At 39.8% G+C, this 17274-nt stretch overlaps 1 protein-coding gene across 1 annotated transcript in view; it reads left to right on the top strand.

Moving 5' to 3' along the window:
- The first annotated feature begins 1038 nt into the window (after positions 1-1038).
- The window catches only part of LOC127626889 (disintegrin and metalloproteinase domain-containing protein 12-like), a 143932-nt gene continuing 127696 nt past the window's right edge, over positions 1039-17274 (top strand). Inside the window, exon 1 of the mRNA XM_052102993.1 lies at positions 1039-1302. Coding sequence (XP_051958953.1) covers positions 1200-1302 — 103 coding nt within the window. The 5' untranslated portion in view covers positions 1039-1199. The remainder of the gene's footprint in view (positions 1303-17274) is intronic.

A 17274-nucleotide genomic window follows, 5' to 3' on the forward strand; every position in this document is an offset into this window, starting at 1 on the left:
ACCTGCTCAACACCAGTTTCATGTACAACAGTAAAGAGAAGACTCAGGAGGACTTATTGGGAGAATTGCAAAGAACAGAAAAACAAAGAAAAGGTTCGAGTGGGCAAAGAAACACAGACATTGGACAACAGATAATTGGAAAAAAGTGTTTCGGATCTTAACCCCATTGAGCTTTTGTGGGATCAGCTAGACTGTAAGGTGCGTGAGAAGAGCCCGACAAGACAGTCACATCTATGGCAAGTGCTACAGGAAGTGTGGGGTGAAAGGTCACCTGAGTATCTGAATAAAAGTACCAATTTCTTTCCATAACAGCAAAATCTGTACATTATTCCAAACGTTTGGCCACCAGTGTGTGTGTATGTATATTTATATTTACACCATCACACACACACACACACACACACACACACACAATTAATTAAACTTAATAAAAATAACATTTAATACATTTTAGTCAAATCAATATTATAAATGTTATTTATTCAGCAAGATTTGATGGACAAAGGAAGGTTATGATATTTTTATATGCTACCTTTTACATTGTTGCTATATTGTGACTTTTTTTTAATGTTTTATAATTGTTAAACTGTTAATGTTTAAATTTCAATGCTGTAAAAAAATTAAATAGGTTGTTATATGTCAGGCTCCACTGTGACAGCTTACCCCATTCAGTGTGACATGACCTGCTATTGGGGCATGTTGTCACAAAAGGTTAACGTGTGTTCAACTGTACTTATTTATTACACTTTTTACTGGATTAAACGGTGTGACAAAAAGCCCCGTGCACTATGTTTGTTAGTGACTTAATAATGAAAGTTAATATAAAGTGCAGATTATGATCCCCGGTGCGTTTTCACGTTTAGCCAATTCAAAACCAGACGATCTCAGCGCGCGCACACACACAGAGCACATGGTCGCTCTGACTGACAACAACACAGCTGGAGAACTGCTTCCGTTTCAGCGCTGGCAACAGACTCTCTCTCTCTCTCTCTCACTCTCACACACACACTCAATGCACCGTTATATGAAGCTGCATGAGTTCGTAACGCTTGTGCGCTCTTTTGGAGAGCTGATGTCTGGCGCTGGATCAGCGGAGAGCGCGTCCAAACGTTCTTAACGGGAGTCGCTCAGATTTCAGGAAGTCTTCTCTATATCATGGTCGTGCAGCCGTGATCCGTGCGGATCTGCAGCCGGGCACCATGTCCACCCGGCACAGCCTGAGCATTGCGCTTCTGCCCGCGGTCTGTGCGCATTTTGTGTCCTTGATGACGGTCTGCTGCGCCGGGAGTCTCTTTCCAGGAGGTAAGAAGTATTACAAGATCTTCTTTGTGCACCTACAACAACTTTCACATGACTGTGTCTGGAGTTGTGTTTCAAAACATGGTGATCTCCCTAGACAGACCGCGTTTTGGGCACACTGTAAAACGTAAAAACGCATAATTTATATCTTAATGCAATGTTTTAAACTGATCTGAACCAAACAGTTGTCATTGGCATAACCTAGTCAGTTTCATTCAGTCATATAAGTAATATATATATATATAATATTATTATTATTATTTTTTTTTTATAGTACATATCCAGCATTTTTGGGCATCATGAGAAGCTGTCTACTTGGGCAACTCTCTTGGTTTTGTGACACAAATATGTTTTGTAGGCAGGTGTGTCTCTAAACTGAACAGTTGCACTTTACTTTATGGAAAATATGATCAGTAAAGTTTTTTTTTTCATGCTTTTGAGGTGTTCATGCTTTATTTAATACAGGCAATATATCTTCATATTCATACATAATGTTCATGCAAGCAGAGAGCATTTATGTATTTTAACCTGGTGATTTTTTTATTGTAGTAACATCATCATCAGTATATTATCAGTGATATCAATTATCATATTTCACCCAAAATCAAAAGAAAGAAACAGAACACAACACAGCTGCACACCAAAAAATAACAGATCTTACAAAAAATGCCTGAAGAGTTTTTAGTTGAAGAATTGATGCATTTCTATGCCCAGCCTTATTTTTATTTTCTATGGTAATCAGAGTTTTTGTCCTAACCAGCAATATTGAGCCACGGTACATTCTATCGATCGCTTGTTTTCTACTTTCGGTATCGCCGTTGTGAACTGGGACCGGTCCAAAAACTTTCCAAACATAAGGCTGGGCATAGAAATGCATCAGTTCTTCGACTACAAACTCTTCAGACATGTTTAGTGAGTTCTGTTCTCTGTTTTTGTGCAGCTGTGTTGTGTTCTGTCGTCACTATCGCTGTGCAGGACCTGTTTTTAGATAAACAAAACAGTTTTCGCTTGAACGCCCCATTGTTGCGAGGGGGCTGCATGAACGGTTGCTCTCGTCATGAATGCGCACAGGAGATCAATGGTCAGAGACAATTTTTACTAAATAAAACATTCGATTTCAGTTTGTTTCTCACCAAACTTTATTGTGTACGTTCATAACAATCATAAGTCACGTGGAATAATTTATTAGACTTCTGAATTATACTTTTGTGTTCTTTTAAAGCTCAAAGAGGTGGTCACCATAAATCGCCATTGCATGACATCACTGAGCACATTTAGTTTTCTTCACAATTTCTCCCTTTTTGTTAAGAAAAAGAAAGAAAGTCATATGGGTTATAACAACACAGAGTGAGTAAACAATGACTGAATTTTCATTTTAGGGTGAACTATCCCTTTAATACAGTGACAAGTTTTGTATTACAGTTATGAGAATCATCATTTACATTAATGGGAATTGCAAAAAAAAAAATAAAACATTTCCAAAACACAATAGGATGGCAGGGGAAGAGTCATTTTCATTAATAAGTAAAGTGATACCTGATTGGACGACTCAGTAATATTCATTGGGAAAGCGCTACCTGACTGGTCAGAGAAACTATAACCCAACCCCTAAACCTAAACCTAACCCTAAAAAATCAGGTAAAGATTTCCTCTTCAATACGAATGAAAAATATCAAAGTCGTCCCCTACTATTATAGGATTCGGAAAGCTGTGACATGCACATGGTTTTGCAAGACTCACAAATGTAAAGTTTGAACTGTCTCAGTTGCTAAGGTTTACTATCTCTCTCGCTCTCTCTCTCTCTCTCTTGTTTCTGCAGTTCTGAACACATCGTCATTCGTAAAGTGCTCTTAATTACCACATACGATAATTATTCTCTTTTTACCCCATTGCTAAATGTATTTATCAGCATGTGATAATTATGTTATTGTGTGCTTTGGCGAGTTAATATCATGTAGAGAGAATTAATGGTTGAAAGCTAATTCATCATAGATGCTGTAGCTGAGCTGAGATTAGATTGTATTCAGTCACAGTGACAATGTATGGCGTGATTGCAGGGGCTTCACTAATGGAACAAACCCATCGCATGCAACAGTGGCAGATTTGATCAATGAGACAGTGTTTATAGGAACACAGTGCTTGATCAGTCAGAGACAATCTCATTAAATCAGAGCGTGCTGACTTAAAGTCGGTCTAGATAGAAGGAAGACAAGATAGCCGAGTCCATGTTTGTATACTGTCAAGAGTATGTACTGCATTTGATGTAGCAGTTATTTTTAGACAGGTGAACTATCTCTTTAAGTGTCCTCGGCTATCACAGAGCAACCTCCGAGCAATAACATTTCCACTAGGGAGAGACTAGACGTAGAGAGAATGAAGAAAGTGATGGCAAAAGTTGAGATAAAGGGTGTAGAAAAAAGATGGGCTGTCAAAGTGGGGTGTAAAACCAGACACTGTTGATGTGACAACAAGGTTACTACTTTCTCTGTCAGTGAAACAGCGCGATCAAAGCAACGCTGCTATCGAACATGTGTTTGAAAGAGGATGTGTGTGAACACTTCTACAGACGCTCAACGTCTCCCAACTACTAGAGTTTATTCCCACTTGTGTGAGTGCTTTGGCAATGCATATTCTTTCATGATTTACTCACCCTCATGACAAAGATGTTTTTTTCAAGTCTTTTGCAATCAGTCACGTGACAACAATGACATCAAACCTGGCGTGATGCAATCAAAAAAGGCACCGTTTTTTAATTGAACACAAGCGCGAATGAGGCGTGTAAGCTTCGGCTGAAGGGAAGATTTGCAGGAAGCACGTTTACATGCAGGATCTTACACTGATTATGCTTAAAGGAATGTTCCAGGTTCAATACAAGTTAAGCAACCTCTTCAACTCTGGAGGCATTTTGGGCTGCCGCCTGCAATTGTTCACGCTCAAATTTAAAAGCTTGCATTTTACACATACTGTGGACAAATTGCCAAAAATGTGTCTATTTTTTTCAGAACCCCCCCCCTCTTATAAACAATAGTATTAAAATGGCCAAAAATATTGGCACCCTTGGTAAATAGGAGAAAAGAAGTCTGTGTAAAAAAATCGGCATTGTTAATCCTTTTGATCGTTCATTAAAAAAATTCACAAAAATCGAAACTTTAAATGAAGTAATTGAAAGAGGGAAAATATTTCATTATTAAATATTTTTCTCCAAAACACCAATTATTGTCACCCCTAGAAATTCTAATGAGTAAAATATATCTGAAGTACATTGCCATTCATATTTTACATTTCTTTAGCGCACCTGGGTGACTAGGAACATGCAATTGTTCAGCCATGACTTCCTGTTTCACAGGGGTATAAATATGAGGACAACACACAGGCCAAATTCCCTTAATCATCAATCACAGTGGGTTAGACTAAAGAATAAAGTTATGATGTGCGGCAAAGGTTGTTGAGCTTCACAAAATGGGAAGTGGCCAAAAGAAAATGCATTGAAAGCTAATGCATTGAAAATGCCCATTTCCACCATCAGGACAATAATTAACAATTTCCAATCAACTGGAGATCTTAAGAATCGGCCTGAAAGAGGACGCGTGTCTATATTGTCTCCAAGCACGGTGAATCACCTACTAATGTTTTCTTTTACGTTAATTCCAATATTTCAACTTCGTTGTCATGATGTCATAACAGTGGTAAACCCTGTTATCTTGTAAACCCTTGCAAATCGCTCATTTTATCACGGTACATTTACATTTATGCATATGGCAGACACTTTTATCCAAAGCGACTTACAGTGCACTTATTACAGGGACAATCCCCCCGGAGCAACCTGGAGTTAAGTGCCTTACTCAAGGACAAAATGGTGGTGGCTGTGGGGCTCGAACCAGCAACCTTCTGATTAACAGTTATGTGCTTCAGCCCACTACACCACCACCACTCCACGGTACAATCATGTTAACCAGTATAATGTAAACTTCTTGTGGCTATACTGTAACTTCCGATGTAAACACGATGTCTCTGATTCGCCATTGCTGTTCCATTGCTCAATGGACATGTCTGCGATTTGTTTAAATACTCAACCGCTTCAGAAACACCTTTGAGACCCTTATGGATGCAACAGGACTGCGGTAGACTTAAATGGAGTTTGCATTATTAGTTAATTACGACATTCATAATTGTGATCTCCTGCGATGGACTGGCGACCTGTCCAGGGTGTCCCCCGCCTTTCGCCCAATGTTAGCTGGGATCCTGTACACAGGATAAGCGGTTGACGATGGATGGATGGATGGATGGATGGATGGATGGATGGATAATTTTGATCTCCATTACTTTTACGGTTAATTGTGCAGCCACACCTGTTACGTTTTTGAGGTCAGAAGCAGAGAATAATCACATGGTTTCAAAACACATGTAAGCATGATGTGATGGTTATCAGCATATTGCTGTGCATGTAAACACGATCCATGACTATGTTATCACATGGCTCATTAAGTCTTGGAATATCAAACACAAGTTGTACGGACTACTTTTAGGATGCTTTTTTGTTCTTTTCTAGCTCGGCAATAACAATCACCATCAATTTTGTTGTATGCAAAACAGCAGTTTAAATATTCAGCCAAACATCTCCTGAATACAGTTGTTTTATGGAAGAAAGGAAATAATAAGTGTTTGGAACGACATGAGGGTTAGTAGATGATCTCAGAACCTTCATTTTGGGGTGAACAATACTTTTAAAAACATCAGACTTTAATCACTTCCTCTAGGGAACAAATAAACCAACTCATCTTCCCACAATTCCCCCCTGGTGTAAAACACAGCACAACTATGACAGGAAGTGATTACCTGGCTGCTGTTGTTAAAGGCTAATGAGCACATTTATCAGAACAGGTGCCTCCCGGCGGTCGCACGAGGGCTAAATGCATCAAAATTGTAGTGTTTTGGAGATCTTTAATGGCTTTGGTTTATGAGTTTGCGTCTGTAGAAATTGTTCGTTTTATGAGAATGTTAAATGCATGAAGGTCACAGAGATGCCATTCTCAGAGCTCTGTAGCATGTGCTCGTCTTTATTTTTAGAAGTCAACATGAAAACAAAATTGACCCTGTTTACAATCAATTGTAATGATTCATTTTTTAATAGATAGTGTAGATGTCGACATTTAACAGAGTGGAAGATGGACGATATAATGTTGATATATTGGTCAGGCCGATTAATCAGCTAATATTTGGCCATACTGAGATTGTCGATATGCATTGGCTGCTTTTACAACATTTATTTTTAATTGTAGTTCTCCTTGTATCAGTTCTAAAATGTACCAACAGCTTTGTCAATGGGTGATCAATATATGTTTTGCATAGTGTTTATTAAATTTAGAGTAAATATGGTAAAAAACAAGTGTTCATTACTAATAGGGATTGACTATATATTGGCCTAGCCGAATAATCACCTGATGCATTTCATAATTATTTAAATTTTTTAATATTATTTGCACAAAAATCACAAATTAAATCATGTTAATCTACCAAGCAGTTCTAAAAATAGCCAAAATATCTGCCAAATATAACTGTAATGTAGCTATTTAGGCATTATTTTCCAAACTCCCATTCAGTTTGGGCTCTTCTGGTGTGTAAACCTCCATTTTTCACATTCCAATCATTTCTCGATGGACGCTAAATTAATGCACAAAAGACAAAACGATTATCCAGGTTTGCTATCAGAAATGTTTTTATCAGAATTATCTTAAACACAAGGTTCCTACTCGGACGAATGCCCCATAAAATCGTAGGCTAATTACAACTGGGAAACTTGGGAGTATAATTAGCTTTCAACATGGCAGAGTACTGTTTCTGTAGTGAATTATTTCATTTTTTAAATGCATTTACCCTGTTAGCACTTTCCATTTCAGTCCTAAATATTTAATATAATATATAAGTAAATATCAGTAACCATTTGATGCATATTGTTCATATTTTACACATAGAAAATAGCATGTATTTGTCCAAAAATCCATGTATTAGTGTCACAATTCCACAAGAAATATGCAAGAATGAACCTGGCGTCCTCCATGATCACAACAAAGCACGTACATGTTCCACACTTGGAACTATAGATCAGGAATGGGAAGTAAGAGAATTCCCATTCATCAATCAAATGGGTTTCAAAAATGCTGTTTTGCACGGATTTTAACATTTGTTCACTCTGAATGCTCCTAACGGTTTCCTGTGAGTCAGAGATGTGTCCCTTCCCCCATCCTTCTCATGTCAGACATTTTCTTATGATCAGATGACAGTTGACACACTTTCCGTTGTATGTTAACGGTCAGAGTGAAAGGATCATTCTAGCGCAGAAGACAGCTGAGTGTGATTGGATATCTGCTGGTGGGCACGTGACAAAGCCTGACAGCCAGAAAGAGTTTCATACAGACCAGCAGCTGTTCATATGTGCCTCAAATGCTGGACTGTGGAGGGAGAGAGAGACAAGCTGTGGAAAAACAGACGGTTAAGGGTGTGGGGGGGTTAATGAAAGACAGAGACAGAGAGAGAGAGCGAGCTAGAAACCGCAGGGTTGCCAAGTCCATGGTTATCCCGCAGAATAGAGAGTTCCCCCATCCCCCACTGTGAGTTCTTTAAATTTACATTATGCATTTGGGAGACGCTTTTATCCAAAGCGACTTACAGTGCACTTATTACAGGGACAATAACCCCGGAGCAACCTGGAGTTATGTGCCTTGCTTAAGGACACAATGGTGGTGGCTCTGGGGATCGAACCAGTGACCTTCTGATTCACAGTCATGTGCTTTCTTCAGAACAAAGTGTCCATTTAGCTCTCATACATTACTGAGTGTGAGTGTGCATGGCCAGCCCCCAATCGGGCTAATCAGCCGTGGAGAGGGATAAGGCTGAGCCAGATGTGGCAGTTCGAGAGAGAGAGCCACACGCAGCTGCCGTGTGTGTGTGTTCCCGCCTCCTCCTTGCCAATTTGAACCGTGTTACAGCCTTGTTTCAAACCGTTTTTAAAGTTGAACGTTTTTAAAGGCTGTGTGGTCAGACAGACACACAGAGATTACTAAGTGGTTGCTAGGTTGTTCTGGCTGGTTGCTAGGCATTGCCAGGATGTTCTGGATGGTTGCTAGTGTGTTTTGGTGGTTGCTAGGTGTTGCTAGGGTGTCCTGGCTGGTTGCTAGGCCTTGTCAAACTATGCTTGATGGTTGCTAGGGTGTTTTGTTGGTTGCTAGGCATTTGTAGGGCATTCTAGCTGGTTGCTAGGGTGTTTTAGTGTTTTCTAGATGTTGCTAGGGCATTCTGGCTGGTTGTTAGACATTGCCAATTTGTTCTGGCTTGTTCATATGTTATGTTGGTGGTTGCTAGGGGTTGTTAGAGTGTCCTGGCTGGTTGCTAGGCTTTCCCAAGCTGTGCTGGATGGTTGCTAAGGTGCTTTGGTGGTTGCTAGGAGTTGCTAGAGTGTGATGGTTGACATTGACAAGCTATTCTGGCTGGTTGCTAGGGTGTTTTGGTTGGTTACTAGGTGTTGCTAGACATTGCTATTGTGTTGTAGCTTGTTGTTAGATATAGATAGCTAGATGGATGGATGGGTGGATGGAAAAAATCATGTTCCATTCCAGACATTTTCAGTTTGAGTTCATTATGTTTTGGGATGTAACTGTGGTGCCCTTGATTCCTGGAATCAAGGCCTGTATATGATTAATCATGTATCCAGTGCTAGCAAACCCTTCATTAAAGACCCTCTCTGGAATGATATACCCTCATGCAGACGTCTGCAGCATTCTGAAGGAAGAACATCCCTGAGCGTAGGCTTGTCCTTCGACATGGCTAATTTCCCTCGCTTCCTCGAGCTGTCCGTGAGGATGTGTAAATCTGAACTGCCAGGATTCACGGTTCATTGGGCCCTCCAGTGCAGCGGTCTGTTGATCTCCATTGCTTACTGTTGAGGTGGCCTCACGCACGAGTGGAGCTCACAGCATACACAGGTGGAGATGCTGAGTCTGACCATGGAGACTGAAGCTTAATGTCCAGGGGCCGGTTGCACCAGCTATACGTAAGTTACAACTTAGCCTAGTTGTGGCATAAATGGGCACTAAGTCACAATTTACACACTACTTAATATGTGAGCATTGCACCATTAAACTTAGGTAGGACGTAACCCTACATATAAACTAAATATTTACGGAAGCATCCGACCAGGAGTAATGGATGGAATAAAAAAGCAGACTGATATTTTATGACATCAATGAGCTCATGTTTTGGTTGACAGGCTTCAGTCTAAGTCCTTAGTGTGAACTTAATGTCTCATCTAAAGTGAGACCTTATACACAGCTGGTGCAAACCTACTCTGGTGGAGATGATCAATCACTGAGATCAGAGTGAGCTTCGTCCATCATGTGTGGTCTTGAACATCTTTATTAGACACCAGAAAGTGTTAGGAGAACCTGATAACTGAGGAACAGATGCACAGATGGGACCTTGGAGATATTGCTTTATTAGCAGGAAAACTATCTTGCATTTAATCTTGATACTGTAGTACAGTCCCCATGAAATCAAAATGTGAGTTTGGTGGATTTTAGGTCATGTCTTCTGTCTTTGAAAGCATCTAAATGACAATAATCAATGAAATGCCGTTCTCAATCCATTTAACTTCCATGGCATATTTCCGACTGAAACAGGAAATTCAATGAGAAAAATGGAGCAAGAATTGATTTGACTGTGAAAAGGTGAAATGCCAATTCATTTTTGACCATTTAAAGTTGGAGTGACATACCTACGGAGGCCCGTAGAGGACAGGGGGGAGTTTATTTTATAAAGTGGTTTTGCGTTTCCTTGCAATGCCTTTATGTGTCCCTTACGAAACTTAACTGTGGTTTTACTACAAACCAAAATAGTTGAACTATTGCATTTGTAGTAAAATCACGTTTACATTTACATTTATGCATTTGGCAGACGCTTTTATCCAAAGCGACTTACAGAGCTTTTATTACAGGGACAATTCTCCCAGAGCAACCTGGAGTTAAGTGCCTTGCTCAAGAACACAATGGTGGTGGCTGTGGGGATCGAACCAGCGACCTTCTGATTACCAGATTACCAGTTATGTGCTTTAGACCACTACACCTCCTCCACTTCTAGATACATTACCACATTTATCCATGATATTCACAGTAAAACCCTAGTAATAATACAGGGAACCCAAAACTATTGTAATAAAATTATTATACTTAAAAAAAAAAAAAACATGGTTAGTATTACTAGATTAACTTTTTTTTTTTTTTATGGCAAAATTAGGAATTTTCATTCTCATAGTTAACATGGTTTTCCTGTATTAAAACTGTGGTTTTACTATGAATATCATGGCTCTAATATGGTAACTGTAGTACAAACCATGGAACATTTTGCTATTGCGTTCTGGTCATTTTTGACCCATAAGAGGTAGGGTCACAATAATATAGTTTTTTTAAATACAACATAGATTTTAATACAGGAACCAAACTTTAGGGCTTTGTCAAGACTATCAAAATACACATAATTGTTTTGTTTTTTTTCAGATTTTTACTAAAATTGTTTAAGAGATATAAATATTCAGGGGTCAATTTTGACCCGGGCATCAATTGTGGCTTTACACATGATATTATGTCGATATTTTTTTAATTTTTTTATTTTTTTTTTGGACATCAGTGAAATCGATTTTTTTTTTCTTATAAAAACTTCACCAACATTTTACCTTATTCCCCATACTCTCTCACTTTTTTTTGCTCTCACTGGGACTGCATCTTGTTTAAAAACACGCACGCACACACACACACACACACACACACACACACACACACTTGTAGTGTTTCCATGTTTTATGGGGACTTTCCATAGACATAATGGTTTTTATACTGTACAAACTTTATATTCTATCCCCTAAACCTAACCCTACCCCTAAACCTAACCCTCACAGAAAACTTTCTGCATTTTTACATTTTCAAAAAACATAATTTAGTATGATTTATAAGCTGTTTTCCTCATGGGGACCGACAAAATGTCCCCACAAGGTCAAAAATTTCGGGTTTTACTATCCTTATGGGGACATTTGGTCCCCACAAAGTGATCTACACGCTCACACACACACACACACACACACACACACACACACACACACACACACACACACACACACACACACACACACTCGCAGACACACACACACACACACACACACACACACACACACACACACACACACACACACACACACACACACACACACACATGTTGTGTTTCCATGTTTTATGGGGACTTTCCATAGACATAATGGTTTTTATACTGTACAAACTTTATATTCTATCCCCTAAACCTAACCCTATCCCTAAACCTAACCATCACAGAAAACTTTCTGCATTTTTAGATTTTCAAAAAACATAATTTTGTATGATTTATAAGCTGTTTTCCTCATGGGGACCGACAAAATGTCCCCACAAGGTCAAAAATTTCGGGTTTTACTATCCTTATGGGGACATTTGGTCCCCACAAAGTGATACACGCTCACACACACACACACACACACACACACACACACACACACACACACACACACACACACACACACACACACACACACACACACACACACACACACACACACACACACACACACACACACACACACACACACACACACACACACACATGTTGTGTTTCCATGTTTTATGGGGACTTTCCATAGACATAATGGTTTTTATACTGTACAAACTTTATATTCTATCCCCTAAACCTAACCCTATCCCTAAACCTAACCATCACAGAAAACTTTCTGCATTTTTAGATTTTCAAAAAACATAATTTTGTATGATTTATAAGCTGTTATCCTCATGGGGACTGACAAAATGTCCCCACAAGGTCAAAAATTTCGGGTTTTACTATCCTTATGGGGACATTTGGTCCCCACAAAGTGATAAATACACGCTCACACACACACACACACACACACACACACACACACACACACACACACACCTATACAAGCAGACATGATGGATGTAACAAACATAACAAATAAACTAAATTAAAGGTACTACAGTCTAAAAGGATTGTGGCAAGATTTCGTTCATGCACACATTAGTCTAAATAGTGCTTGAAAGATGAAATTGTTCATATTTTACTCTGCAGCCATCTGACGCCGAACCAGCTTACAGCAAACTCACATCAACATTCATGCAAGTAAATAGAATAGATTTATCTTAAAAACATAGTAAAGAAGTATTAATGTTGTATTCTTGAGTTGGTACAGTTCTTTTGATAAAGTTTAGTTGGAAAAAGAATATGTTGGTTTCTTAACTTTTGACCACCAAGCAGTGGCGGAGCTAGGGGGTGGTCAGGGGTGGTCGTGGCCACCATGGACCGAAGCCTGACCACCCCATTGGCCACCCCACTCGCAATTGCTGTTTTAGTCATTTTTTTTTTTTCTTCATTTTTTGGCACAATTTTGTTCTTTAGAGGTGAAATCATCTCTGTACAAATGTACAAACTTAACATGTGCGCACACCAAGGTCGCCAAACCTCTCCGTCCCGGGTGTTATTGTATCCACTAACCCACCACCACCACCACAGTCTGACGATATAAAAATGCTGCCTGAACTTTTCTGTACCACCACAGACTGATCGCTTGCCCCTGCCTGGCCACTCCTTTGAAAAACTCCTGGCTCCGCCCCTGCCACCAAGTTGAACTGAGCAGTTATGAGCAATAGGAAATGTATTCAACTTACTAGTAATACTCACATTAGATGTTAATATAAATGGATTATTATGTTATATTTAGAGGGAATGCAAATGGACCAAAAATATTAGAATATTGGATGTGGCTAAAATTCATTTTGACAGTTTCTTCATTGCTTTTGTCACTGGTTCAAGCTGGTTACGGATTGTGGAGTAAACTAAAGGCGATTGACCATTAACAAAAGGGGACAAGCCCTCCAAACAAGTCCCACCCCAACGCAATAGGAAATAACTCTCTCAAACTATTTCAAATTGGTTAAGGTAAACCTTACAGAAAACATTGTGTATGATATGGTACTAGAATATATTGCTAAATTAAACAAGTAAAAAACAGAATATGGCAACATCAGTCCTTGGTATTTTGGTTCTGAAGCCATTTTATTAATGCATTTTTCATTAAAGTAGCTGCACTGTGTAGATCCTGCAGGGATGATGTCATGGCCTAGCTGAGCAGCAGAAGCACCGATGTGACCTGGCATTGCATACGGGTCACGTGAGGTTATCTGTGTTGTTCCTGCCTCATCTTAATGGACTTTGTATAGAGGAGCATATGTTGCTGAAGCAGAGTGGCAAGCGCAGGTGGTCCTGGAGGTCTCGTGTCCATCCAGAAGCCTCTCTGTGTAGATACTTTCTCAATGGAGAATCTATGTTTGACTATATGGAGTTATTGACAAGTCCATACTATAGTAGAATAATATTGATTAGTGATAATAGCGTCTGATAATAAATTAAGTAAGTGTGAAGTGGCCTTGATTGAGACCCGAGCGTGACTGCTGTGTGCATTTTCCATTTCACTTTTTGATTTGTAACTAGTAACACCTATTAACCCTAATAACCCCCGTCTATCTGCACTGGTCTCAGAACAGTTTGAAATGCACCGTATTTTCATCCCAACTCCATATAAAGCCTCTGAAAGCAAAATTTTCAGCTTTTTGGATGACCCCATTGATTCTCAATATGATAATGCCCCGTGAATATAGTAATGAATATAACCGTACAGTGATAACAAAATAAAATCTAACAAAATGAATAATAAAATGAAGCTAAATGACTCACAGATGTGTTAGAGTTGAAAGTTTTTACAAAATAACTAACATGCTTCTTCATCTTTTGAGGGAATAATGTCCCAAAATCCACATATGTGGACATCAGTGCGCTGATGCACGAAAAATTCATGACATTTTTAAAGTGGCATATCAAATGAAACTAGAGACGCTACTCTTTACACCCAAAAAGTTTCAATAAAATAACTTAGAGATTTCTTACCAGAGGCACTTATGTTGGCTCTGCGCCCGTATAAATGCTTCACGGTAATCGACTTCATGCTGTTGTGTCACTTGACTCAGTGCACCAGAAGTTTAACCCTTAAATGACAGTCTAGAGTCTTGTGAACGGCATTCGTTTGTCTTAAATTAATTTAAATTATGCATTGCGTATAGCGAAGCCAAAATACAAGATCCACGCATGTGGACACAGGGTTGCACGAGGTTAACATGTTGACCCTTTTTACTTTCTAAAAATGGCCTTATTGTGAGCCATTTAAAATGTTTGTGTTCATAATCTTTCTAAGGGTGTGTTCACACTTGTAGTTCGGCTCTCTTGGTCCTCTTGGTCCAGACCAAAAATGAAAATGATACTTTTAGTCCTGGTTTGTTTTGCGTTCACACTGGCATTTTTAACACCGAACCTAACGATACAAAACCAAAGGCATCAGAGAAAAGTCACGACCTGATTGGACAGCTTTTATAACGTATATGTTTTGACTGAACTTACCGAACATCCAAAACATTGCTGGTGAAATGCGCTTTTTGGATGTAAATATGGTGGTATAAGCTGAGAACAAACGAAGAGTTAATAAAATGTGTAAAGGGGTCAAAACTATGCCAGGAATTCCTCCGTTGTACACAAACGAAGATATTCTGCAAGGACGTCTGACGGGCGGTCCCGACGCTAGTACCAAACTGGTACCAAATAGCTCCTATGATGAGAAGAACTAGGTATAATCGAGGTCAGTATTAGGCAAATTACTTCCTGTTTTTGGTCCGTTTAGACGTCTTTGGTCCATTCATATATCAATGGAACCACACCAGAGTTCGTTTGGAAGCGGACCGAGACCCACTTTTCAGCTCGAGCGCACCAAGGTTCGGGTGACAGCGTTCACACTTGTTCAAATGAACCGCACTAACAGAGCAATCGCACCAGAGTTCGTTTTAATCGAACCAAACCTGCCTAGTGTGAACACACCCTTAGATAGCTATTTGGGCATTGTTTTATGTAACTGTTGTAGGTATTGCAGCTTTTCTAAAATCTTGCCAATGCTGAACGTTATATTTAAAAGGGATTTTACGGGCTCAATCGACAGTATTTGCGGCATAAATGAGTCCCTCATTTATTTCACAAGAGCAGTGATTGCAGTTACATTAAGGCACTTACAATGGAAGTGAATGGGGCCAGTCCATATGTGGTAACAATTGTATTGTGGTAAAATTGCTTACTAACCTTATTTGTGTATCGTTATATCAAGTATTACAACTTCTTTGTTGTAACAATGTAATGCAAGTAAACACTGTAATCTGGTAAATGCTCACTGACTTAAAATCATGTTAACATGAATAATGTTCATGTCTTGTGGCTATGCTTTTGAAACAGTGAGTATTTTAATGTTAGCGGACTGGCCCCATTCACTTCCATTGTAAGTGCCTCAATGTAACCTCGTTTTTGACTTTTGTTTTAAATAAACGAGGCGCTAGTTAAAATTATTTGTTGTGGTAATCAACATTATGCCACAAATGCTGTCAACTTAGCTTAACTTGTATTGAACCTGGAATGTTCCTTTAATAATAAGTGTAACCGGCCCTGATCGCCCCGCTCCGAACGGGACTCGAACCTCCCGTTACACTCACCCCCCTAAACCTCACTCCCATCCGGGTCACGGCACCATTGTAACCGGACCTGATCGCCCCGCTACGAACGGGACTCAAACCTCCCGTTACACTCACCCCCCTAAACCTCACTCCCATCCGGGTCACGGCACCATTGTAACCGGATCTGATCGCCCCGCTACGAACGGGACTCAAACCTCCCGTTACACTCACCCCCCTAAACCTCACTCCCATCTGGGTCACGACACCATTGTAACCGGACCTGATCGCCCCGCTCCGTAATGGATTCTAACTGGCGTCTCCGGTGTGGGAGGCGGGTGCCCTAACAAGGAGGCTAAAGGCTACAGCCTCTAGCGTCAGTCACTAGTGCACCTCTTGAGGTCAGGAGAGTGAGGTTTACACACTGCACAGCTATCTACCAGCTGGCTCCCGTTACATAAGCGTTATGGAATTAATTACAATTATTATGGAAGTGCAATCGGCTGCAAATGCCAGCTCGGGATGTTCATGCATTCTCTTGTTAACGATGGCCATTTGGGATCTGAGCATGGAAAAACTTAGCCATGGATCCGTCATGGTGGTAAAATAGTGACATGAACAGCTGTGTGCTCTAAATGAGGCTGCGGAGGAGGAAGGCCCACTCCTCCTCTTCATCTTGTCTGAGCAGGGGAAGTCATAGAGATGTTTGAGCATGTGGCACACATGTGCTTAACATGACCAAGTGGAGTCGAACACAGCTGACACATGCTCGCCAAACCTCCCTATCTCACACACACACACACACACACACACACACACACACACTGGCATATTGGATATCTCTGTAGTCCTCGCAGCATTAAAGATTTTGGTTGGAACTGTTTTTACACTGCAAAAGCACAGAAGCTGTATCTAAGCTGCTAATATGCTGTCTGTATACAGTAGTGTGTTAACATAGACTTTTCAGTGCTGCATAGAAACAAAATTAATGTAACACAAATCACAATCACGGTAACAAAAATGTGTCACCTTGTTGATTATTGGTCAGTAAACAACATGCACAGTGATTGTCATAACAGATTCCTTATAGAAATAGTTTTCAGAAAATGTTTAAATTGGTCTTCATTTACTCACCCTCATGTTTATGGACTGTTAGGATAGTTTTCTAATACTTTCATATTGATTTTGCACCCATTCTTTGTAATTGCATGGAAATGACTAGGACAGTCTTCCAGATTTATTCTTTTGTGGTCCATGAACGGTGAGTAAATTATGACAGAATTTTCATTTTTGTTGTGTTATGCAGGGTCAGCGTTTAAGGGGGGGCTCGTGGGCAAAAATGGTACCAACCATGACA

The sequence above is a fragment of the Xyrauchen texanus genome, chromosome 33 (genome assembly GCF_025860055.1).
Source record: "Xyrauchen texanus isolate HMW12.3.18 chromosome 33, RBS_HiC_50CHRs, whole genome shotgun sequence".
NCBI classification, from domain to species: Eukaryota; Metazoa; Chordata; class Actinopteri; order Cypriniformes; family Catostomidae; genus Xyrauchen; species Xyrauchen texanus.